The sequence below is a fragment of the Orcinus orca genome, chromosome 1, assembly GCF_937001465.1.
Source record: "Orcinus orca chromosome 1, mOrcOrc1.1, whole genome shotgun sequence".
In the NCBI taxonomy this organism is placed as follows: domain Eukaryota; kingdom Metazoa; phylum Chordata; class Mammalia; order Artiodactyla; family Delphinidae; genus Orcinus; species Orcinus orca.
The window spans coordinates 113,776,514-113,803,655 of NC_064559.1; the positions used below are offsets into that span (position 1 = coordinate 113,776,514).

At 35.7% G+C, this 27,142-nt stretch overlaps 1 protein-coding gene across 22 annotated transcripts in view; it reads left to right on the forward strand.

Moving 5' to 3' along the window:
* The window catches only part of ST7L (suppression of tumorigenicity 7 like), a 150,921-nt gene that overhangs the window by 15,687 nt on the left and 108,092 nt on the right, over positions 1–27,142 (forward strand). For 20 of the 22 annotated variants that reach the window (XM_033435398.2, XM_033435366.2, XM_033435376.2 and 17 more), the window contains exons 6-11: positions 5,461–5,539; positions 13,657–13,811; positions 15,286–15,383; positions 15,815–15,929; positions 18,149–18,221; positions 19,151–19,253. In XM_033435398.2, coding sequence (XP_033291289.1) covers positions 5,461–5,539; positions 13,657–13,811; positions 15,286–15,383; positions 15,815–15,929; positions 18,149–18,221; positions 19,151–19,253 — 623 coding nt within the window. The remainder of the gene's footprint in view (positions 1–5,460; positions 5,540–13,656; positions 13,812–15,285; positions 15,384–15,814; positions 15,930–18,148; positions 18,222–19,150; positions 19,254–27,142) is intronic. The other 2 variants (XM_033435380.2, XM_033435399.2) reach the window with 1 other exon arrangement.

Genomic DNA, 27,142 nt, shown 5'->3' on the forward strand with positions numbered 1-27,142 from the left:
TTAGTCAAAACCTCACTTTTATAATAATTTTAGTTAATTTATTCAACTGTAAACACTTATTTGTTGGTTTATCATGTTGTTTTAATGTTTGTCCTCCCTAATAATGTGTGAAACTGTGGAAATTAGGGACTATACTTGTCATCTTTGAATCCTTATCATCTAGAACACTGCCTGATATACTGTAAATATTAATATTTATTCTTTGATGGAAGTATGAATGAATGAATAGCCTTGGTGTCACAGATGTCTTAAGCAATTTCAGTAATAATAGCTAACACTTGTATAACACTTATTATGCGCCAAGCACTGTTCTAAGCAATTTATATAAAGATACTAATTTAATCTTCCCAATCACTTCATGAGATAGGTACTATTATCAGCCACATTTTAAATGTAAAGGAACTGAGGCAAAGGGGAGACAAGTAACATTTCCTAAATCACCTGGCTAATAAGTGAAAAAGCTGGGTTTCAAGCTCAAGTTTAGCTCTTAACCACTATACTATTACTGCTTCTACTCATCACATTGATAGGCAGAAGAAAATCACCAACAGTTACGGTCTGAAAAACAGCCAGTTTTCCAACATTGAAGTGAGTTCATTGTGCTATATCTCTGCTGTATTAAATATATTCAGCATCTGTAGTAGCAGGAAACCCAAGGATCTTTGGTATGGTTACATAAAATGGTTTAATTGCAAATCAGAGAAAAAGGAATTGCTGTATGTTTATGTGCTTAATGTTTACATTAATGGCAAAAGTATAATGTTAAGGAAATAACAGCAGTGGAAAATCAGTATTGTACGTTAACTATGAGGACTGAGGCGACTGTGGATATTAAGGCTTCACCTCCCTCTCATGGGCAGAATTGCAAACCTTGGCAGGCTTTTCAAGTAGCAACCATGGCTATCCACTAAAGCTGTGGTCTTAAAACATTTTTGTTCACATAGCTCCTAAAAGAATTTTGAAAAACTATGTATCCCTTCACACATTTTTAACTTGACATCATAAGGTTAAATAATTGCAAAGAGTGTAATTTTTAACATATTATAAATATAGACATTTAAAAATAACACTAAAATACTCTATATTGGAATGTATTTCAAGGAATCTAATGACTTGATATCCACCATGATCCATTGAAAAGTACATGAACAAATACTCTAACAGTAGTAAATTTTATATAAGTACTTTTTCTTGTTGAACTCATATCCATTCCACACCTCTGTATGATTTTATTATAATATAATTATTTTATATTTGAGAGTTTTTTAATCACACTTAAATACTTTTCCACAATAAAGTTTTTGTATAATTTTTTTTAAATTTAAGTTTCTTTTGATCATAAAGTTCTAAATGGAATCATGTACTTTATATTTTTGTCAAATCCTTCAAGCTACATACTTGGCTCTTCCAACTTTGGAAAGAGTCCTCCATATAACTTAATTGGCTGGGTGAGTTCTCATTTTCCTTCCTGTCAACTAAATCAGACTTACTTTCTGACAGAGAAGTCTGACTTCATTTTTTAATTCAAATAAACATGTTAACATGCATCCCTATGACAACCATCTCTCTTCTGAATTCAGATTCTAAGATAGAAAGATAGATAAGTCTTAAAGCCTTGCCCATGAGCTTATCACTTGGCCGAAACAAGATTCCACTGCCTTTATTATCCCTTACTAATGCTTTATTTGCCTTATTATGAGGATACCTTCCCTTAGGAGCAATGCATGCTTTGATAGTAAGGGGAGAAAGGGTGCTGATAAATGGAACTGATAAAAATTATCACTCCCTCCCCACTCTACAATATACTTGAATTCAGAAATTCCAGGGGCCAGAATACTCTATTTCTAATGCTGAGCTTCACTGTTAAGTAAGTAAATGGCACAAATCCCTATTATAGGTTCCTTGATTAAAAATGGTTCCTCCCAAACCCAAACTTTGAATTGTCCCTTGAGGCACATGGAGATCTTTACACTCTAGGGCAACTTACCTTGGAAAGATTCAGGATGGGTGAAAAGTAAGCTTTTCTTTTGTAAAGTAGGAAAAGGTAATATATCTTTAGGGGACGCACTGAGTCGGGGAGCATATGTTGGCTAGGAAAGGAAAACCAGCATGACAGACCAATCAGGTGAACATTCTTCAGGTAGATCAGTTATAGGAAAGAGTCATATATAGCTGAAGCTTTAGAAATTGATTCTCTTAAAACGGTGTGTCCCATTTTGGTCCTTGCAAAGTTTCATGTAGTACTTCTAGAGGTATGCATAATCCCAGTTAAAGACTGAACTAAACCTTATCCACAAATGATAATCCAGAAATGGACTGTTGGTTCCATATTGATCTTTTCAGATATTCACATAAAGATAATGATTTATGTCTATAGTTTTATATTAAAAAAAGACAAACGTGCCTATACGTGTGATGTGACAAATTTCTCTTGACTCTTGTCATCAGTAATTACTAAATTAGTAGATTTTTTTAAATAAATGTATTTATTTTATTTTCTTTATTTTTGGCTGCGCTGGGTCTTCATTGCTGCATGCAGGTTTTTCTCTAGTTGAGGAAAGCTGGGGCTACTCTTCATTGTGGTGCGTGGGCTTCTCATTGCGGTGGCTTCTGTTGTTGCAGAGCACAGCTTCTAGGCGCTCGGGCTTCAGTAGTTGTGGCTCGCAGGCTCTAGAGCACAGGCTCAGTAGTTGTGGTGCACAGGCCTCACGGCATGTGGGATCTTCCCGGAGCAGGTCTCGAACCCCTGTCCCCTGCATTGGCAGGCGGATTCTTAACCACTGAACCACCAGGGAAGCCCTAAGTTAGTAGATTTTTGTTGTTATTCTATTGATTTGTTTATTTAGGACAGTGAACAAATATATTCTCAGGGCCAGCCAGCAGTGTTTTTTTGGTTAATTTGCTTTCATGTTTTTGGGTTTTTTTTTCAACATTTAAAAAAATCAGGAGATTTAACATTAAACTCCAGATTTACAATTTTAAGTTGGGAAATATGGACCTGCATTTCCACTTGGCAGTAATTAGTTAGACCTGAGCTGTGACTCTCTTAGACAGTGCATGTGCTTTTAGTTCACTCATTTATGTTTTCTGCCTGGTCTCAAGGCATTTATATTTGTGACCCATGGTCTTGGATTGAATGGTAGTCTCTTCTGCTGGTTAGCCTATTAGAATCGTGTTTAACTTGAAAAATAGATAAATTTTTGATTGAATTGTTAAACTGCTTGTGTTATTTTTTAAGCATATCGAGTATTCTTAAAGAGGACAGTTGAATACTAAATGAGCATATTGCTTTAAATTATTCCTAAACCTTGTTTTAGAAGGAAGTATATTCCTTCCTCTACTTTATTTCCCCTTTCCTCATTGGCTTAGAAATGCATTGGTTGTGAGGAATAATAAGGCTGGATAGAGCATTTGAAAACATGAGAATAAGAAAAAATGCTTAATGGTGGATTAGATGACCTTACTAGAAATAGAAGAAATGCCAATGCAAATGAGATGTTTTCATGTTTTAAATTAGCAAAGATTGATACTACTCAGTGTTGTTAAGGGTGTGAGGAAATAGTCACTCTCCTGCACTGCCTGAAAAAATGTAAATTAATACAGTCTCATTGAGAGGAGTTTGGATATATATATCCAAAATCTTTTAAAAGATGCATACAGGGCTTCCCTGGTGGTGCAGTGGTTGAGAGTCCACCTGCCGATGCAGGGGACACGGGTTCGTGCCCCGGTCCAGGAGGATCCCACATGCCACGGAGCAGCTGGGCCCGTGAGCCATGGCCTCTGAGCCTGCGTGTCTGGAGCCTGTGCTCCGCAACAGGAGAGGCCACAACAGTGAGAGGCCCACATCCCGCTAAATAAATAAATAAATACATAGATAGATAAATAAATAAATAAAAACCACCCATTCTTTGGTCAGGTTTGCAAAGATAGATGTTGAAAGATGGTTATCACAATATTTCTATATTAGCAAAAAATTAATTATCCATCAAAAGAGAACTGGTTAAATAAATTACTGTATTACTTAATATGCTAGAGTACCAAATAACCATTTAAACTGTTAATAAAGATTCAGTGTCAAAATTTAACCTGAAAATATCATGTAACTTATAGAAGAGAGCCTCATCATCAAAAATGGCAAGTCAAATATTATACTTGATTTTTATGTAATATTTTAATGTTTAAGCAAAATGTTATTCTTTACCTGGTTATTATCAAATGGGTGCTGACTTGCATCAATTTGTCAAGTTCAGGAAGCATTAGCTGTCAGCTAGCTGGTGACATGTTTGATGTGAGAAATGTATTTTTGTTACCCAAGTAGAATATATTGTCTCCTTTTCTAAGCCAAGACTAATATTTTGTTTCCAAAGGAAAACTCAAACATTTTCCACATTATTCTTTCTGGACAGTTGTAGGTTTTGTTCCAAAAACAACATTCATAGATTCTCTGTTTTTCTTATCAAACTTGAAATAGGCCAGATAGTTTCATGGATCTACTTTGTTTAGTTTTTTTAAAAATTTTTATTTATTTATTTATTTGGCTGCGTCAGGTCGGGTCTTAGTTGCGGCACATGGGATCTTTGTTGCGGCACACAGGCTTCTCTCTAGTTGTGGTGCTCAGGTTCCAGAGTGTGCGGGTTCTCTAGTTGTAGCGTGTGGGCTCCAGAACGCGTGGGCTCAGTAGTTGCAGCGCAGGGGCTTAGTTGCCCTGCGGCATGTGGGATCTTATTTCCCTGACCAGGGGTCAAACCTGCATCCACTGCATTGGAAGGTGGATTCTTAACCACTGGACCACCAGGGAAGTCCCTGTTTGTTTAATTTTTAAGAAACTTTGCTTAGTGTGAAATTTTAATTTTAGTGCAGTAAATGACAGCAAAACTAATATTGTTATTCCAGCGATATCCTAATTCAGGCTTTTCTTGACTCTTAGTAGAGACTGACATTTTCCATAAATATACAATAGTCTAAGTTAATTCCTTTTTACCCCCCTTTTTATACAAAATGCAAATTCAAACATTCTTCATGGATTGAATCATTGATTAAAAAAATACTGTGTTTTTTAAGTTTTTTTGTATATTTTTAACAGTTCCATAGAACCTTTTCAAGAGGATAAAGGAACTAGAATATTTCATAGATTATAATCTGATATCAATTTTAATAGGCATTTAGATATATAAATGTTCATGTATAATGATGTAATTAACTTGATTAAGTACCATCTATGTTATTATTCATATAAATCAGAGAAATAATATTTTAATTTCCACTTTATGTGAAGCTTCCAAATTTAATGTAAATTTCTCATGAGGTTAATGTGAGCCATCACCCCAATTTCTTATTTCTTATGTTTAAGAACATGTTATTTAAATCTTTGTTTACTCTTCTAACTCATTCTTCATACGTTTTGCATGAGATACTTTATGTTTACCATATCATCTACTTTTTGAAATGTTTTTCCTACAGTTATGCAGAAGGCATGGAGGGAAAGAAATCCTCCAGCTCGAATCAAAGCAGCCTATCAAGCTTTAGAATTAAACAATGAGTAAGTTTGAAATATATGGAAAATAAGTTTGTTTTGAAGGAAACCCAGGCAAGTGATTTTGTTTCCTTTTTTCTGTTCCTAAGATACTTGGAGTCATTAATAGTCCCCTTTCTCTTTTTGTATACTAAAGACAAAATTTGCAGTGTTCATTGACATTTGTATTTTGCTTCTGAAATTGTAAACTTATCTATGCTTTTGAATAGAAATTATGCTAGAAATACTTTATAAAAAGGAGAATGCTGATCTGATTGGTGATAATACTTGATAATTAAAGAGTACTAAAATACTTAAGCCACCTGTTTTAATTTTGTTTTTCATTTAAGTCATTTATTTAAAGCATTCATTCAGTCCTGAGAACTGTAGTTGCTAGTAGGATTGGAGGCATGGGAAGGGAATTCAAAATAAGTAAAACATGGCTTTAATTTAATTTTTTTTAATGTTAGCAGCTTTATTTTATTTATTTATTTATTTTTTGCGATACGCGGGCCTCTCACCATTGTGGCCTCTCCCGTTGTGGAGCACAGGCTCCGGATGCGCAGGCTTAGCGGCCATGGCTCACGGGCCTAGCCACTCCGCGGCATGTGGGATCTTCCCGGACCGGGGCATGAACCCGTGTCCCCTGTATCGGCAGGCAGACTCTCAACCACTGCGCCACCAGGGAAGCCATACAGCAGCTTTTTTTTTTTATAGCTCCTTTTATCAACTTTATATTTTGAAAAAACAAAATGTAGAATCATAAGTGAACTTAGGGGCTTCCCTGGAGGCTCAGTGGTTAAGAATCTGCCTGCCAGTGCAGGGAACAGAGGTTTGAACCCTGGTCTGGGAAGATCCCACATGCCGTGGAGCAACTAAGCCCGTGTACCACAACTACTGAGCCTGTGCTTTAGAGCCCGCGAGCCACAACTACTGAAGCCTGCATGCCACAACTACTAGAGCCTGTGCTCTTCAACAAGAGAAGCCACTGCAATGATAAGCCCACGCACCGCAATGAAGAGTAGCCCCCGCTCACCACAACTAGAGAAAGCCCGCGTGCAGCAACGAAGACCAAAGGCCGCCAAAAATAATAAATTAATTAAATAAATTAAAAAAAAATAAAAATAAGTGAACTTAATATTTAAATGGGACAGATCAATAAGTATTAATCTAATATTAAATAAGTGCCAAGAGTAAAAATATGGCTCCAGTTGGGATTAATCAAGGAATGCCTCCTGAATAATGTGAACTTAGCATTGTCCCTGTACCCCTTCTTACTCCCCTACCACAGATATACTAATCCTTATTAATAAGACTTACCCAAGGTGGAACAAAACTGGCAGTGTAGGGAACTCAACAAGCAGTGAATGAATTTTATTGAAACTCTGAAAGCTAATCAGAGTTTATTGCAACCTGGAGAATGCTTAATCAGTTTAAAAAAATAGCTGAATTTCTGTAAGAGAGCTTTGTGGTGTTTTAACTTAACACTGACCCCATCCTCCACTCCCTAGGTCAGTGGCAGCCTTGAAGACAACAGTCTGCCTTCTGGGTATAATTCCTACTATCAAAGGAAGCAGAACGGACCTTTTTCTCAAAGAATTATGGTTGTTTACTTTGACCCATCTGGTTTCTCTCTGAAGAACCAGCTCAAAGGGCTTGCCTATATTTTGGTTAATTCGAAACTCTCCCAGCACTGACACAGCTACACTGTGGGGGCATTGTTGAAAATATTTAAAGGCAAATGTATTAGCCAGTGCTGCCAGGATCAAGGGATAACAACTAGGGCAAACAAGAGACAAACTAGAAAGCTTGGGAGGAAAGGCTGGGGAATGAGAAACTTTGGGAAATAAACGCTTTTAAAAGCTTCCACATATTCCTGGGAATCTCAGAGGCTCCACACATGCCCAAAGTTGGGCACCTGCTCAGAAAAGATTTGAGAAGACCCTAAGCTCTCATGTGTGTCTGACTTTCAGGTTCTGCACAAACAGAAAGTGAAAGCTAAGGCAGAGTTGTAAACTGCCTGACTGAATGTTGAAGGTATGCCCCAATACACACACAGAACCTATCTGCAAAGACTTGCTTTTTGTTTTGTTTTTGGTTTCAGGTGTTTAGGGTAATCTCTGTCAAATCACTGACTAACCATTAAGCTAAAGGAGCAGACACTTCACTGGTCACTCATGACAGAATACAAACTTTACAAAATCAGTTCAGAAAAGTCACAACTGTAAGCAGCAACAGTAATCTCTGGAGAGGAGGGGAAATCTGATTTCTGGAGTTGCTAGATTATAATATTTAAAATTTCCAGTTTTCAACAAAAAAATTATAAGACATGCAAAGAAGCAAAATATGCCCTACACAGAGAAAAGAAGAAAATGAATAAAAACTGTCCTTGAGGAAGCCCAGACTTTGGACTTTCTAGACAAAAACTTTAAATCAACTATTTAAAATATGCTCAAAGAGGTAAAGGAAACCATGTATAAAGAACTAAAGGAAACCATGAAAATTATGTCTCACCGTTAGAGAATGTCAGTAAAGAGGTAGAAATAATAAAAAAGAACTAAATAGAAATTCTAGAATTGAAAAGTATAACTGAAATTTAAAATTTCCTGTAGAGGTTCAGCAGCAGATATGAACAGGCAGAAGAAGGAATCAGCAAACTTGATTTAGGTAAAAAATAAAAGAATGAAGGAAAGTGAACAGAGCCTAAGAAACCTGTGGGATGCTGTTAAACATACTTACCTGTGCATAATGGAGTCCCAGAAAGAGAGGGGAGAGAGCAAAAGGGGCAAAAAGACCATTTAAAGAAATAATGGCTGAAAAGATCCCAAATTTGATGAAAGATATGGATCTACACATCCAGGAAGCTCAATGTACCCCAAGTATGACATACTCAAAAGACATCCACAATGAGACACATTATAATCAAGCTTTTGAAAGCCAAAGATAAGGAGAGATGCCTGAAAGCAGCAAGAGAGAAGCAACTCATCACATATAAGTGATCCTGAAAAAGATTAAGAGCTGCTTTCTCATCAGAAACCATGTAAGGCAGTGGGGTAACATAGTCAAAGTTCAGAAAAACAAAACAAAACAAAACTGTCAGCTTAGGATTCTATGCCCAGCAACCCTGTCCTTCAAAATAAATGGAGAAATTAAGACATTCCCAGATAAACAAAAACAGAGTTCAGTGCTAGTAGACTTGTCCTACAAGAAATGCTGCAAGGAGTCCTTCAGGCTGAAATAAAAGGATACTAGACAGTCTTGACTCCACACAAAACAATAAAGAATGCCAGTAAAAGTAACTACACAGGCAAATTAAAAAGTCAATATTAATTTTGGGGGCGTTTGCAGTTCTTTTTATCTATATGATTTAAAAGACAGCTATGTAAAACAGTCACTATAAATCTATGTTGATGGACATACAGTTTATAAAGTTGCAGTTTGTGACCATAACAACATAAGCAGTAGGGGGAAGAGCTATATAGGGGCAAAGTTTTGTATACTATTGAAACTAAATTAGTATTAATTCATACTAGATTGTTATAAGTTAAGATGTTAAATGTAATTGTTAACTGTTAACCACTAAGAAATAACAAAAAAAATGTGATAAGTAATAAGGGAATCAAAATGGTATACTAGAAGATATGTATCTAACGCAAAAGAAGACAATAATGCAGGAATTGAGAGCAAAAAAAAAAAGGACATATAGAAAACAAATAGGAAAATGGCAGAAACAATTCCTTCCTTATCACTAAGTACTTAAACAGGTAAATAGATTAAACTCTTCAATTAAAAGGCATTGATTAGCAGAATAAATAGGAAAAAAAGGTAGTCCAACTATATGCTGTCTACAAGAGATTCTTTAGATACAAAGACACAAAGAAGTACAAAGTAAAAGTGTGTAAAAAAGTATTCCATGCAAATAGTAATCAAAGAGAGCTGGAGTGGCTAAACTGGTATCAGACAAAATAGACTTTAAGACAAAAAGTTTTTACAAGACAAAGAATGGCATTATATAATGATAAAAGAGGTTCAATTCATCAAGGAGATATAACAGTTATAAACTTATATATGTCTAATAACAACTTATGAAGCAAAAACTGACAGACTTGAAGGGAGAAATAAAGAATTCAACAATAATAGTTGGAGACATCAACACCTTATTTTCAATATTGGATAGAATAACTAGACAAAAGATACACAAGGAAATAGAAGATTTGAACAACACTATAAAGCAACTGGACCTAACACATCTATATAACACTCTACCTAACAACATCCCAAGTGTACATGGAACATTCTCCAGGATACATCATAATTAGGATATAAACAATTGTCAATAAACTTAAAATGATTGAAATCATACAAACTATCCACCCTCACTACAGTGGAATGAAATTAGAAGTCAATAACAGAAGGAAATCTCGAATTTCACAATATTGGAATATTGGAAATTAAACAACCAACTCTTTTTTTTTTTTTTTTTTGCGGTACGTGGGCCTCTCACTGTTGTGGCCTCTCCCGTTGTGGAGCACAGGCTCCAGATGCGCAGGCTTAGCGGCCATGGCTCATGGGCCCAGCCACTCCGCGGCATGTGGGATCTTCCTGGACCAGGGCACGAACCCGTGTCCCCTGCATCGGCAGGTGGACTCTCAACCACTGCGCCACCAGGGGAGCCCAAACAACCAACTCTTAAACAACCAATGAGCCAAAGAAGAAATCACAAGATAAATTAGAAAAATACTTTGGAATGAGTGAAAATGAAGACATAACATACCAAAAAATTATGGAATACAGCAAAAGCTGTGAGTGATCAGAGGAAAATTTATAGCTGTAAATACCTTCATTAATAAAGAAGAAAGATCTCAAATCAAAAACTTAACTTTATACCTTAAGGAACTAGAAATGAAGAGCCAACTAAACTCCAAGCAGAAGGGAGGGAGTAATAAAGATTAGAGTGATATAAACAAAACAGAGAATAGAAAAACAATAGAATCAATGAAACTAAAGGTTGGGTATTTTTAAAAAGATCAACAAACTTGACAGACTTTAAGCTAGACTGACCAATTAAAAAAGAGAGAAACTCAGCTTACTTAAAATCAAGAATGAAACTGGGAACATTACTACTGACCTTAAAGAAATTAAAAATACTATAATAGAATACTATGAACAATTGTATGCCAAATTGGCTAACTTGGATGAAATGGCCAAACTCCCAGAAATGCACAAACTACCAAAACTGATTCAAGAAGAAAAGGAAAATCTGAATAGACCTATAACAAATGAAGAGATTAAATCAGTAATTTTAAAAATTCCAAACAAAGAAGGCTCAGGACTAGGTTGCTTCACCACTGAATTCTACCAAACTCTTAAAGAATTAACACCAGTCCTTCTCAAACTCTTCAAAGTAATAGAAGAGGAAGTAATTCTTCCTTATTCTGTGAGGCCAGTATTACTCTCATACCAAAACCAAAGGAAGACATCATAAGAAACAAAAACTACAGACTAATATTCACTATGAATATAGATGCAGATATTCTCAACGAAATACTAGCAAACCAAATCCAGCAACAGATTAAAAGGATTATACACCATGACCAAGTGGGATTATCCCAGGAAGGCAAGGGTGGTTTAACATGTGAAAATCAGTCAGTGTAAGACATCACATTAACAGAACAAAGGACAAGACCCACACAATCATCTCTGTTGATGCTGAAAAAGTATTTGACAAAATCCAACACCATTTTATTATAAAAACAAATAAAGAATGTAAGAAAACTTCCTCAAACTGATAAAGGACGTCTATGAAAAACCTACAGCTAACTATGTACTTTAGACTGAAACTCTCAAAGCTTGCTAAGATCAAGAATAAGGCAAGAAAGTCTGCTCTTGCCACTTCTATTTATTATTTTTTAAATTAATTATTTATTTTTGGCTGCATTGGGTCTTTGTTGCTGTGTGCGGGCTTTCTCTAGTTATGGTGAGCAGGGGCAACTCTTCGTTTTGGTGTGTGGGCTTCTCATTGCAGTGGCTTCTCTTGTTGCAGAGCACAGGCTCTAGGCATGCGGGCTTCAGTAGTTGTGGCTTGCGGGTTCTAGAGCACAGGCTCAGTAGTTGTGGCACACAGGCTTAGTTGCTCTGCGGCATGTGGGATCTTCCCGGACCAGGGCTCGAACTCATGTCCCCTGCATTGGCAGGCGGATTCTTAACCACTGCACTACCAGGGAATCCCACCACCTCTATTTAACATTGCACTGGAGGTGCTAGCCAATGCACTTAGGCAAGAAGGGGGGAAAATGGCTTTCGTATGGGAGAGGAAGAAGTAAAACTATCTCTCTTCACAGATGACATGATCTTATATATAGAAAACCTTAAAGAATCCACCAAAAAACTATTGGAGCTAATAAAAGAGTTCAGCAAAGTTGCAGGAGACAAGATCAACTTAAAATCAGTTGTTTTTTTATATAGTAGCAATGAACAATCTGAAAAGGAAATTAAGAAAACAGTTCCATTTACAATAGCGTCAAAAATGTTAAAACACTTAAGAATAAATTTAACCAAGGAGGTGCAAGACTTGTACACTGAAAACTACAAAGTATTATCAAAAGAAGTTAAAGAAGGCCTAAATAATGGAAAGACATCTTGTGTTCATGGATTGGAAGACTTATTATTGTTAAGATATCAGTACTTCTCAAGTTGATCTACAAATTCTGTGCAGTCTCCATCAAAATTTCAATTGCCCGTTTTGCAGAAATGGACAAACTGATCCTAAAATATGGAATTACAGGAGACCTCCAGTAGCCAAAATAATCTTGAAAAAGAACAAAGTAGGAGGACTCACTTCCTGATTTCAAAACTTACTATGAACCTACAGTAATTAAATAATAAGAATAGCCATCTAATCTAGATGGAATCAAATTTAGAGTCCAGAAAAAAACCCATACATCTGTGGTCAATTGATTTTTGACAAGGGTGCCAAGACCATTCAGTGTGGGAAACAATAGTCTTTTCAGCAAATGGTAACAGCTAGATAACCACATACAAAAGTATGAAGTTAGACCCTTAACACACACCATACACAATTAATTAAAAATTAAAGACCTAAATTTAAGAGCTAAAACTATAAAACTCTTAGAAGAAAACATAGGAGCAAATTTTCATGACTGTCAATTTGGCAGTGGTTTCTTAGATATGACACCAAAAGTACAACCAAAAAAGGAAAATTAGATAGACTTCATCAAAATTAAAAGCTTTTGTGCATCAAAGGATACTGTCAAGAAAGTGAAAACGCAACCCACAGGATGAGAGAAAATATTTGCACGTCATATTTGATAAGGGTCTAGTTATCCAGAATATATAAAGAACTCTTACAACTCAGTGACAGAAAGACAACCAATTAAAAATGGGCCAAGGACTTGAAATGTCTGTTTCTTCAAGGAAGACATACAAATGACCAAAAAATACATGAAAAGATGCTCAGTGTCATTCATCATAAGGGAAATGAAAAACACAATGAGATACCCCTTCACAAGAGGCGTTTAACAGCAATAACAGAACAAAATAAAAACAAAAAATAGAAAGTGTTTTTGAAAAACCAAAATTTATTACCAAGTTTAAGCTCGTACTGCTCACCACACAACAGGCCAATAATCAAGAGATGAGTTGTTGGGCAAAGAATAACGACTTTATTCAGAAAGCCAGCAAACTGAGAAGATGGTGGGCTCATGCCCCAAAGAACCATCTTGCCTGAGTTGGAATTCAGTCTTCTTTTATACTAAAAGGGGAGGGAGTAAAGTCAAACATTTTCTGATTCCCATCAGCCTCCAGAGGGGATGTGTTAATTTCTTCCTCCCTGCAGTCATTCACAGGTGGGCCTGGTCAAGATGTTTCCTGTGAGCTAAACAGAAGTATATTAGCTTAATGCTCATTACCTGGGAGGCAGGGTTCTGAGAGATGGGTCATTATATATAATTTAAGCTTATAGGCAACATCCATATAGTGATTAATTTGTAATAGAATACAAATGTTCTTCCCTATTACAGAAAGTGTAGGGAAAGATACGGAAATGTGATGTAAAGGGACATACCCCAAAGAAAATACTTGTCTTACCATTTTACTTAAAATTGCCTTGCTTGCTTTCTTTATAGCTGTGCTACTGCATATGTTCTACTGGCTGAGGAAGAAGCAACAACTATTGTAGATGCTGAAAGGTTATTTAAACAGGCACTCAAGGCAGGAGAAACAATTTACAGGCGGTCACAACAGTGCCAGCACCAAAGTCCTCAGCATGAAGCTCAACTGAGTAAGTGAATTTGAACTAATTTTCCCCTTTTAGTTCCTGCAACTGCCTGTTTTATGTGTAAAACACAAAACAACAACAATTTAAAAAACTTAATACTTAAAAGTTAGCTACTTTTCATAAGAGATAACAAATCTATTCAAGTCAGCAAGACAGAAATGTATATTAGCTAGAGAATGCTTGTGGAAGGGAACAAATCTGTTCTGGTTATTGAGAGATGTGCTGCTCTGAAACTTAACAATAATTTATTTCATGTGAGAATTGGGCTGGTCATTGGAGAAACACAACTCAAAAGTATTCAAGATTCAAGAGAACCTTCTAGTGATGATAAGCAGCTATTACCTTTATCCTCACCCTTACCCAAGCAATAGTAGAGGTATATCATTTGGTTTGCTCTTCAGACAGTATATATCTCCATATAGTGCCAGGGAGTGGCCCTTCAGCACAAAACCAGCCTTACACTTGATATTGACTATTTCTTCGGTTGTTTTTTCTCCATGATGTGTTTGAGACCATATGGGCCATAGCAACTGAGGTCCTTTCTTTCCACTCTCAGGCATACTCTCCCAGTTGTGATCGAGACACTTTTACCAAAGATGTTAGAATCTGTAATGCTGCTGCTTCCTGCTATTTTGTGTGGCCAGAGGGCTTTAGTTTCATGATTTTGGCAGATAATGGGCAATAAATTGAAATATGTTTATATAATGCATTATCTCCTGGAGTTAAGTTCTCAATCTTTTGTTTGTGTAAATTAAAATTAGGATAATGTTTTCTCTCTAAACTAAATATTGATGTATATAGTATGTTTCGTTAATGTGTGTTGTTATAACACACAACTGTGGGAATATGTAATTTTGCAGTCTGGAACTAATGAAACTACATCTGTAAAAAAGTCATGCCATTTGTCCTTGTATAATCTCAGATATAGTTATGAGATAGTTCCAGAAATATTTGTTAGCCCTTTCTAGAAGTAGTTTGTTAGTTACTTGCTGTTGACCAAAAATTTATGCTAGCATGGAAATTTTGTTTTGAATATCTTTTGTTTGTCAGCTAAGATAATAGAGAATATTAAAATAGTAGATTGTTTATGCAGAAACTTAATAATGTTATTTCTTCCTATTAATGTATGTCTTTTAATAGTAAAATCTACTTGCCAAGTATACACAAATTACTTTATATATACTGTACTCAGATTACTTAATGTTAGAGGCAAAAGTAATTCTCTCTCTATATATTTTTTAAGCTTTTAGTATAAAAAACTTCAAACATCTATAAAAATAGAGCAGTATAATGAACCTTCGTTCATTGTCCATCACCCAAATTCAACTATTATTAATATTCTTCCATTCTGACACAATTTAATTTTAATTGAACCTCCCAAGGTAAGCAAATAAAATTAACAGGTAATATGTTAATGAAGTAGCAGGTCATAATATAAAAGTGATAGTTTTGTGTCATTTGTTGTTTTTCTAAATAGGGAGAGATACCAATGTACTGGTGTATATTAAAAGAAGACTGGCAATGTGTGCAAGAAAATTAGGAAGAATAAGAGAAGCAGTAAAAATAATGAGAGATGTAAGTAAATTTGATGACTCAACCTTTATCTTTATTCCTTCAAAAACAGAATGTGTTTTAAGTTGCCAGTTAAGTTAATGCAGAATCACTATGTGTTTTCCTTTTTTTTTCCCTAACATTGATTGATTGATTGATTGATTGGCCATGCTGCCCAGCTTGCGGGGTCTTAGTTCCTTGACCAGGGATCGAACCCAGGGCCCCAGCAGAGAAAATGCCGAATCCTAACCACTGGACCGCCAAGAAATTCCCCAGAATCACTGTTTTTTTTTAATTGATAGTTTTATAACAAGATATTTATTTAATATACATAGATTTCTTAGAGGTTGAGTCTCCACAGTTTTAAGAAACAAAAGAATTTCTACCTCAGTGAATTTGATTCAGCTCTGAGTTCCTTTTGTATAATTTTAATCTTTTTTCTTTTTAATATACAGTTGATGAAAGAATTTCCCCCTCTTACCATGTTGAACATCCATGAAAATCTCCTAGAATCACTTTTAGAATTACAGGCCTATGCAGATGTCCAAGCAGTTCTAGCAAAATATGATGGTGAGTGATAATTCTGTTAGTTAATAGCATGGTTAAAGTATTTTTTTTCTATTAAGTAATCATAAATGTGATCCTACTCTGGTATTTCTGTGATTTTCTCTTTGCATTCTTACCAGTCAGTATCTAGTATCTGTGGATATAAGTTGCTATTAAGTATCCTCTTTATCAGTACTTTTGGTAGCAAAAGTCTGCAAGGAGGAACTTTCCTTCTCTCAAGATGTATTCATTTTTTTATTGAGCGCCTAATGTGAGTGAGGCGCTTGGAATACAGTGGTGAATAAGAAGACATGGACTTAGCCCTCGTAGAATTTACCGTTTAGTGGAACATACAGACAAATGAATAGTAGTTATATTGAGGCATAACGTGTTAGGTGAGGTAATAGAAAAGTATGGGGTGCTATGCACTTCATTTGTTTTGGAGTGGCAGGGAAGGCTAACAGAAGTTGCTTAGAGTATATATAAGAGTAACTCAGAATAACATTTTACGATGCTTTTTAGTTACAAAGTATAATTTATTATCTCATCTGATCCTTATAACAATCTTGTGAGGTGGTAGGACAAGTACAATATTTTTACTGTTTCCGGTTAGTAAATAAGAAAACTGGAGTAGAAGAAGGTTAAGTGATTAGGTAAGGTCTTCTAGCCAGTAAGTGGCAAGCTTGAACTTAAACTTAGGTATTCCATTTGTTTGTTTACTAGTCTCCCAACAGTAAGTAAGAAGTCAATATATGTTGGCTATTTTTATTATTATACGATAACAGTTCCAGTTTACCACAAATGGATTTGGGAGAATTTTTGAGAAGCATAGCCTTTCTCCTCATTCTGAGTAAGGCATCAGCTTTTAACCCCAAGCTGGAAACATCCTAACTAGCATAATATTTCTGGTCATATCTTTCACTGTATTAGAACACATTTAAGTCACTTATTCACACTCTCCTGTTGTAAGCTCCTACCCATTAGCTTGGGAATCTCCATGACTTGGAAAGTTTGAAATTTGTTACACTTGGAAAGAGAAGTTTATTTCTTTTAAACATCTGGAATTCTTAGGAAGTGCTTTAGAGTAGTATAGGCTCATGGAGAAATTTGTGAGAAATTCTTTCCATATGTTACTTATCAGATGCATGGCCTGCTTATGATACTTATGATGAACAAGCTTAGGGACTGAATATGAAAAATCAGATAGGACCTATTCATTAAAAATAAAATAAAACTAGCAACTTGGATATGCTTCTGTGTTTTCAGTTATTTTTATGAGTCCCCAGTTTTCACCCTTCTAGAATCCTGAAAAAGTTAAAAGCAAGTTTACTTCTTTAGTTCTCCATTTGCTGGTATAACTCTGGAATCTGGAAAGAGAGTTCTGTAGTCTTACTCTGCCAATAACATTATTTTGGTCATTCTTTAAGAAAGAACTCATATAATTAATTTCATTGTAGTTCTCAATTTCTTTTTATTTTATAAAAAATCATCTTTTAAGAAAATGTAGAAAATGCAAAAACATCAGAAGAAGAAAAAAATGAAAATCACCCATGATTATATCACCTGGACTTAACTACTATTAATTTTTTAACATTTATTTATTATTTATTTAGGCTGTGCCGGGTCTTAGTCGTGGCATGTGGGATCTGCATTGTGTCACGCAGGATCTTTAGTTGTGGCATGCGGGCTTCTTAGTTGCAGCACGTGCACTCTTAGTTGCGGCAAGCTTGTGGGATCTAGTTCCCCAACCAGGGATTGAACCCAGGCCCCCTACATTGGGAGTGCGGAGTCTTACCCACTGGGCCACCAGGGAAGTCCTGTTAATTTTTTTTTTTCTTAATCTTAGTTTTTCTCTGTGAATAGGTGGAGTTTTTACATAGTTCTATCTATACAATGGCTTTTTCCTTGGATAGTATTATTATAAGCAGCTTCTTATAAGCATTTGTTGAGTACTTTTTACCATTGTATGAGGGCTTTCACAGACATGGTTTAATTTAATCTCTGCTAGAAAAGTACCATTTCTCTATTTTGGGAAAACTGAGGTTAAAGAAGTTGTGCTAGTTCAAGGATGCATAGCTGGTAAATAGTAGAATCAAGATTCAGACTCAGGTTTTCCAATTATATGTCCATGTGCTTTTACTACTATATTATATCCGTTGAATTTGAACTATGAATTATTCTTATTAGAAATTGTCTTAAGATATTTTTGTGATTCTTACCCAAATTAAAAATTATTATTATAGATATAAGCCTTCCAAAGTCAGCAGCCATCTGTTATACAGCAGCACTATTGAAGACAAGGACTGTTTCAGATAAGTAAGTAGTTATGAAAACTATAATAGTTTAGAAAGACTGCTAAACTCAATATTGTTTTTCATCCACTGACTTTAAACAATGCTTTTTTTTCCCAACTTCCTGCTGAATAACCCTTGATCTTATGGGGCTTAGAAGCTTCTTACTATGTGTAGTGGAAAGAGCAAGGTTTTTAGAGCTAAGTGAACTTGGATTCAAATTCAAAGTCTACAGCATACCAGCTATGGAACTTTGGTCAAGTTAATCAGTGTGAGTTTCTTTATTATCTGTAAAATGAGAATAATAATACTGTAGGGTGGTTGTGTGAGGATTATATGTGTTAAATGCCCAAAGCAATGCTAGATAGAAAGTATATCCAGTACATAGTAGCTATGATGGTAATTGTAAGATATGTGGTAGGGAAATAGGTTTCATGTTACCTGTTTTGAGATTATAATTCTGAGTTATTCTGATTTCCTTGTATTTTTGGCTGTCCTTAATGAATTTCTCTTTATTGCACAGGTAAGTTATTCAGAAACCAACCAAATGGCAACTGCTTTCTTTCACCTTAGATTACTGTGGCTTGATATGAATTAGAATGGACTGTTCACAGTCTGTGAACAGTGAAAATTTGATAAGAATGTACTTCTATTTCATGAGATTCTCTAGATGTCCCTGTGTGGCATTTCTTATTACTTTGCCCAAAGTGTGTCTTTAATGGACTTCTGAAGGTTTTCTTCACGTTAACTTGAATATTTCCATTTCTTATGCTGCCTTCCTTTATATGTTGAACCAGAGGCTTTACTTTTATGTTTAGTAGCCATTTGGCTTTGACTTTAGCCATCACCAGAAACCTCTGATTTAGGGTGCTAAATTACGATCTCAGTTAATTAATTGATTAAAATACTTATTTATTTAAATATTTATTTCTTCATTTTGTGGTTTTCTTACAGGTTTTCTCCAGAAACAGCCTCCAGAAGAGGGTTAAGCACAGCAGAAATTAATGCTGTGGAAGCAATTCATAGAGCTGTGGAATTTAATCCTCATGTTCCAAAAGTAAGAAACTTTATGATAGAAATACTACTTTTATTTAAGTTAATCAAATTGGTAACAGTGTATAGACCAAAGTTTGGGTCTCCATAATTTGAGGCAGAATTGTTTTAGTCTGCTATATTTTGATGCTTAGTGTTTACCCTAAAGGGGATGTTAAAAAGAATTTAGAAAGGTGGATAGGAGCAGTATTTCAGTATAGGCTTTATAATTGCTGTCAAAATAAAATTTGATGTACAATATGTTCACTTAGCTGTTCCTTTTACTATAGTTATAGAGAAGAAATAAAATGGCTTGGTCCTAATAAAAGATCATTCATATTTCAGATCATTAAATCAAATATCCTGTTACTATAAAAGCTATTTACATCTAGACAGATGCTTTTGAATGAGGGCTGGGTAGACAAAGACTGAAGACAAATAGATTAAAATAATCAGTGTTAGGAAACAGATGTGAAAGTTCCCAGAAAAACTGCTGAGTTGATGTTTATTTAGTCCCAGATGAACTGTACTCATCTCATTTGTCTTAATATTGTACACCTTGCAGACATACAGGTCATTGGTTAATCTTCGTGTGTTATAACCCAAGATGAAATTTTGGATTTTAAAAACAATGCCCCAAGTTAGGGAGTATAGAGTATTCAAGAATATGCCTTTATTTAAAAGAGTAATTGTAACTGTTGATTCCAGTATAATATGTTAGTGGAATTTGGAAACTAGTAAACATTAAAGGATTAACCTCTAAAAAATAATCTCGAAGAAATGCAAGTTGTAAGTCTGTTAGAGTAAGTAAAGACAGAGTCAAGAATATTACTGAAATCTAAGGATGAGAGTCAACAAATATTTATGCCATTCTCTCATTAAGTGAAACTGGTCCCATAAATTTCAATAAAAATTTTAGTGTGAATTATAATACATACACAGCAAAGTGTAAAAAACAGAAATGTGTATCTTAATGATTTATTATAAAGCAAATGAGTGGAAACTACCACTGAGGTCAAGAAACAACATTGTCAGCCCCCAGAAACCCACCTGCCCTTTCCCAATTACAACTTCCTCCCTCCTGCCTAAACTTAACCACCATTCTGACATTAATTATGTTTATTAATTATGTTTTTCCTTCTTTTCTTATATTTTTAGTCTATACTTTTCCTTTATTGCTGGCTTTATAAAACAGGTTAAGGAATTGTCCCTCTTTTATCATTCTCTGGAATAATTTGTGTAAAAATTAGAATTATTTCTGCCTTCAGTGATTGGAAGAATTTGCTGATAAAGCTGTCTGATTTTGGATTTTTCTTTGTGAGAAGAATTTTCATTACAAATTTCATATCTTTAATAGTTTAACTACAAATTCAATTTTTTTAACCATTCCATAACTATTCACATTTCTTGTTTCTTCTTGTGTTAGCTTTTGGTAAGTTGTATTTTTCTAGGAATTTATTACATCAAAAATTTCAAATTTATTGGCATAAAGATTTCATAAAATCCTTTTATTAGCTTGTTAATATGTGCAGAATCAGTTGTAACATCCATTTTTTAATTCATAACACTGGCTACCTTTCTTTTTGGCCCTCTATTGGATTCCTCAGGGATTTATCAATTTTATTAGTCTTCGTGAAGAACCAACCTCTGGCTTTGTTGATCTTCTCTACTGTTTGTTTTCTGGTTCATTCATTTCTGCTCTTTACAGCCTTCTTTCAAGTTTCTTTGGCCCCATTTTTTTTTAATTCTTGTATCTTCTTTTTTTTTTAATTAATTATTTTTGGCTGTGTTGGGTCTTCGTTGCTGCGTGCGGGTTTTCTCTAGATTGGCGAGTGGGGGCTACTCTTCGTTGCAGTGTGCGGGCTTCTCATTGCAGTGGCTTCTCTTGTTGCAGAGCACAGGCTCTACGTGCACGGGCTTCAGTAGCTGTGGCACGTGGGCTCAGTAGTTGTGGCTCGCAGACTCTAGAGCACAGGCTCAGTAGTTGTGGCACATGGGCTTAGTTGCTCCGTGGCATGTGGGATCTTCCTGGACCAGGGCACGAACCTGTGTCCCCTGCTCTGGCAGGCGGATTCTTAACCACTGAACCACCAGGGAAGTCCCTCTTGTATCTTCTTATAAGGTATTTAACTCATTAATTTTTAATGTTTCTTCTTCTAACATATCCATTTAAGTCTATAAACCTTTCTCTAAGTACAATTTTAACTGCATACTATAGCATTATTTTTTTTATAATTTAGTTCAAAAATATTTTCTAATTTCCACTATTACTTCCTCTTTGATTTAGAGGTATATTTATTCCATTTAGATGTGTATTTCTTAATTTTAAAACATATGAAAATTATCTTTTTATCAATAATTTCTGACGTAATTGCATTGTGGCCAGAGAACATACACTGTGTGATTTCACCCCTTTGAAACATTTTTTAATTCTTGAATTTCTATTTATTTTTCACATCTCTCGTATTATTTATAGGTTTGAATTCTCTGCCAAAAGTTTAAATATAATCTGTTATCTCTTTGAAAATAAAGTAGTTATCTTAAAGTCTTTCTCTGATAATCCCAATATCTAGAATGTCCCTGTTTCTGTTTTTAACATCTGCTTTTTTCTGCTGCATCATGTTCATATCGTCTTTTCTCTTATGCCTGATTTTCTTTCGCTATGTGCCAGATATTTTATTTGAAAAATTGTAGAAATAGCTTAAAATCTCAGATAATATTATGTTCCTTCATAGAGGATTTTCCTTGCCCTTAGATGCCTGGAAGAAGCATTGGTAGGACAGGATCACCTTAATTCAGTTTCAGGGATTGAAATTTTCTGGTCTACCCGGATGACTTGAAACTGGACTGCAGTCCATGAAAGTTTCAGTTTATTTCTGGTTCACCCTTATTCCTAAGATGCAGCTTTCAGAGTCCCAGTCCAATCCTGAGGGTTTTGCCAGGCTCTCACTCTTGACAGGACTTGGACTTCAACTTTTGTTCCAGTAGCCTTACGAAACTGGCAAAAATACTGAACAGCCTCCTAGCTATCTTTTCCAGAATTGTCAAATGTCCCTATAGTGAAAGAAGCCCCAGGTGTGGCTTACTTCTCTGCTTTCTGCCGTCTTTAGACTGTGGCCTGGTAATTCTCTACCCTTTGTTAATTATCTGATGTATTTGATTCAATTTTTTAAAATCGACAGCTTTTCTAGTTGTCTGGGAGGGTTCATCTGAGTTACCCAGTCTTCCGTTACTGGAAGCAGAGGTCTAAAAATACTTGTATATGAAATGCTCTGCTCTCTCTTGCTGCAGAGTGGTTAAGAGAACGGATTCAGCAACTAAACTGCCTACATTTGAATTCTGGCTCCACTACTTCCTAGCTGTATTACCTTGGACAAGTTACTTAACTTCTCTAGACTTGAGTTTCCTCATGTGTAAGCTGGGGATAATATTCCCTACCTCTTAGAGTTGTTATTAAGATTAAATGAGTGCATATCTTTAAAGTGCTTAGAAGAGTACCTAACACGTAGTAAGCTTTACAGAAGTGGTTGTTATTGTTAGTACCCAGGATGGGGTGGAAATCTGTTCCTTGTGTGAGAAGATAAGCAGCAGTTATTAATCAGAACTATTCAAATTAAATACACCATTGATATCTAAAAAATTTATTTAATTCCCACTCAAAATAACAAAATCGGGATTGTCTGTTCCCTGTGGTTGTTCTTTTCTGCTTTAAAAACCCTCTTACATAAAATGTATTCTCAGCAGTAACAATTCTTTTTTTTTTTAACATCTTTATTGGAGTATAATTACTTTACAATGGTTTGTTAGTTTCTGCTTTATAACAAAGTGAATCAGCTATACATATACATATATATATATCCCCATATCCCCTCCCTCTTGCATCTCCCTCCCACCCTCCCTATCCCATCCCTGTAGGTGGTTGCAAAGCACAGAGCTGATCTCCTTGTGCTATGCAGCTGCTTCCCACTAGCTATGTATTTTACATTTGGTAGTGTATATATGTCCATGCCACTCTCTCACTTCATTGCAGCTTACCCTTCCCCCTCCCCATGTCCTCAAGTCCATTCTCTACGTCTGCATTTTTATTCCTGTTCTGCCCCTAGGTTCTTCAGAACCATTTTTTTTTAGATTCCATATATATGTGTTAGCATACAGTATTTGTTTTTCTCTTGCTGACTTACTTCACTCTATGACAGACTCTAGGTCCATCCACCTCACTACAAATAACTCAATTTCGTTCCTTTTTATGGCTGAGTAATAGTCCATTGTATATGTGTGCCACATCTTCTTTACCCATTCATCTGTCGATGGACACTTAGGTTGCTTCCATCTCCTGGGTATTGTAAATAGAGCTGCAGTGAACATTGTGGTACATGACTTTTTTTGAATTATGGTTTTCTCAGGGTATATGCCCAGTAGTGGGATTGCTGGGTTGTATGGTAGTTCTGTTTTTAGTTTTTTAAGGAACCTCCGTACTCTTCTCCATAGTGGCTGTATCAATTTACATTTCCACCAGCAGTGCAAGAGTGTTCCCTTTTCTCCACACCCTCTCCAGCATTTATTGTTTCTAGATTTTTTGATGATGGCCATTCTGACCAGTGTGAGATGATATCTCATTGTAGTTTTGAGTTGCATTTCTCTAATGATTAGTGATGTTGATCATCCTTTCATGTGTTTGTTGGCAATCTGTATATCTTCTTTGGAGAAATGTCTATTTAGGTCTTCGGCCCATTTTTGGATAGGGTTATTTGTTTTTTTTGATATTGAGCTGCATGAGCTGCTTGTGTATTTTGGAGATTAGTCCTTTGTCAGTTTCAGCAGTAACAATTCTGATGGTGTACATTGTGCATTGGTTTTCAAAACTACTGCCAGAGCCACCATGGGTGAGGGGAGGGTAGTGGAAATCCCAGGCATTGCCCAAATTATAAAATTAAATTGTTGGATATGTAATATATATTAACCTTCATATTGAATCTGTCTAAATAATCTGTGATGCTTTTAGTGATACTTCTTTTGAGTTTAAAAACCTACACACACATATAGTGAAATACTCCAAAATACTTCTGAGAGAAATTAAAGAAGACCTAAATAAATGGAGATATATACCATGTTTGTGGATTAGAAGACTAATTATTAAGATCTCTCCAAATTGATCTGTAGATTAAATGCAATTCCTATTAAAATCCTAGTAGACTTGTTTGTAAAAACTGACAAGCTTGGGCTTCCCTGGTGGTGCAGTGGTTGAGAGTCCACCTGCCGATGCAGGGGACATGAGTTCGTGCCCCGGTCCGGGAAGATCCCACATGCCGCAGAGCGGCTGGGCCTGTGAGCCATGACCGCTGAGCCTGCGCGTCTGGAGCCTGCGTTCTGCAACGGGAGAGGCCACAACAATGAGAGGCCCGCGTACCACAAAAAAAAACCCAAAAAAACAAAACAAAAAAACTGACAAGCTCATTCTAAAATTTATATGGAAATGCAAAGGATCTAGAATAGCCAAAACCGTTTTGAGAAAGAACAGTAAGGTTAGAGGGACTTATACTACCCAATTTCAAGACATTTTTAAAGCTACAGTAATTAAGATAATATAATATTGGCATGAAGGTTGAAATGTAGATCAATGAAAGACAATAGAGAATCCTGAAATAAACTCACATAATTTTGGTCAGTTGATTTTCAACAAGAGTTCCAATGCAATTCAATGGGGAAAGGATAATCTTTTCAACAGATGGTGCTGGGAAAATCAGGCATCTATGTGAAAAACAAACAACCTAGACCCTCTCCTCATGCCAAATAAAAAATTAACTCAAAATGGATCAAAGATCTAAATGTAAGAGGTAAAATTATAAAAATTCTAGAAGGAAACAGAACCTGGGTTAGGCAAAGATTTCTTCAAAAGCATGATCAATTAAAAAAAAACCTGATAGATTGGACTTCTTAAAATGTTTGCTCTTCAAAAGTTATCACTAACAAAATGGAAAGATAAGCCAAATGACTGCAGGTCATTTATCTCTTAAAGTTTGGTATCCAGAACTTATAAAGAACTTTTATAACTCAGTAATAATAGGACAAACAACTCACTTCATCAAAGAAGGTTTATGAATTAGCTATCAAAGAAGGCACATGAAAAGATACTCAGCATCATTAGTCATTGGGAAAACAAATTAGAACCACAGTGTGATACTACTTTATATCCACTAGAATGGCTATACTCACATAGACTTACAATATCAGGTGTTGGCAAGAATGTAGAGAAAATGCATATATTGCTGCCAGGCATTTAAAATAGTATAGCTACTTTGGAAAACAGTTGTGTAGTTAAACATATACTTACCATATGATCCATCAATTCCATTCCTAGATATTTACCCAAGAGCAATGAAAACATATGGCTATACAAAGACTTGTATGAAAGTGTTCATAGCAATATTATTCACAATAGCAAATAATTTGAAACAGTCCAAAGATAGGTGAATGAATAAATAAGTGGTGATATATCCACATAATGGAACACTTCTTAGCACTAAAAAGGAACGAAGTATAAGTACATGCAACAACATAAATGAACCTCAAATACTTTATGCCAAGTGCAAGAAACCAGACACAAAAGACAGTATACTGGGGACTTCCTTGGTGGCGCAGTGCCTGTGCAGGGGATATGGGTTTGAGCCCTGGTCCGGGAAGATCCCACATGCCGCGGAGCAGCTAAACCCGTGCGCCACAACTACTGAGCCTGCGCTCTAGAGCCTGTGAGCCACAACTACTGAAGTCCGTGTGCCTAGAGCCCATGCTTTGCAACAAAGAGAAGCCACTGCAATGTGAAGCCTGCGCACTGCAACAAAGAATAGCCCCAGCTTGCCACTAGAGAAAGCCCACGTGCAGCAACAAAGACCCAACACAGCCAAAAATTAAATTAAAAAAAAAAAAGGCAACATATTGGGGACTGCCCTAGTGGCGCAGTTGTTAAGACTCTGTGCTCCCAATGCAGGGGGCCCAGGTTCAATCCCTGGCCAGGGAACTAGATCCCATACGCATGCTGCAACTAAGAGTTTGCATGCCACAACTAAGGAGCCGGCAAGTCGCAACTAAGGAGCCCACCTGACGCAACTAAAGGAGCCCACCTGCCACAACTAAGACCTGGCACAACCAAATAACTAAATAAATATTAAAAAAAATAAATTATCATCAGTACTTACAGTTGAGCCAAGGAGTGTATTATATTTCCTTAAAAAAAAGACAGCATATTGTATGATTCCATTTATATGAAATTTATGAAATAGGTAAAACTATAGACACAAAAGGCAGATCAGTGGTTCCCTGGGGCTGTGGGTAGGAGTGGAGATTGACTTCAAACAGGCATGAGGGAACTTTTTATGGTGATGGTTGCACAACTGTATAAATTTAGTAAAAATCATTGAACTGTATACTTAAAATGGTAAATTTTGTGATATATAAAGTATACGTCAGTAAAACTGTAAAATATGTTATTTAATTAAATATAAATATACATTTAATAAGTATGTAATGTGTATATACTGCAATATTTGAAAATCATTTTTAGCACCAGTAAAGCCTTGCCTGAAAAAAAATCATTTTTATTTATAGGTAGAAATTTGTATATTTTTTCCCCTTACCTAAATACCAAAACCAGTTGACAATTCAGCTCTATCAAAATATCCAACTGAGTAGAATGGCTCTGTAACCTTACGTTATTGTTTATGGATAGGCAGTTTAAGCTGGGTGTTACCAAACAGGTTGAAAATTAAGGTTTTAGGGGGGAAATTTTATGCTCCAACAATTTGGATAATATCCCACTTAAATAACATTAGTGTTATATGAATTGGAAGAGCGCTGGAATTTGTGGCTGTTTTTGCAAGTGATGAAGTATGTACAGATATTCTCTCCCCTCTCTCTTCT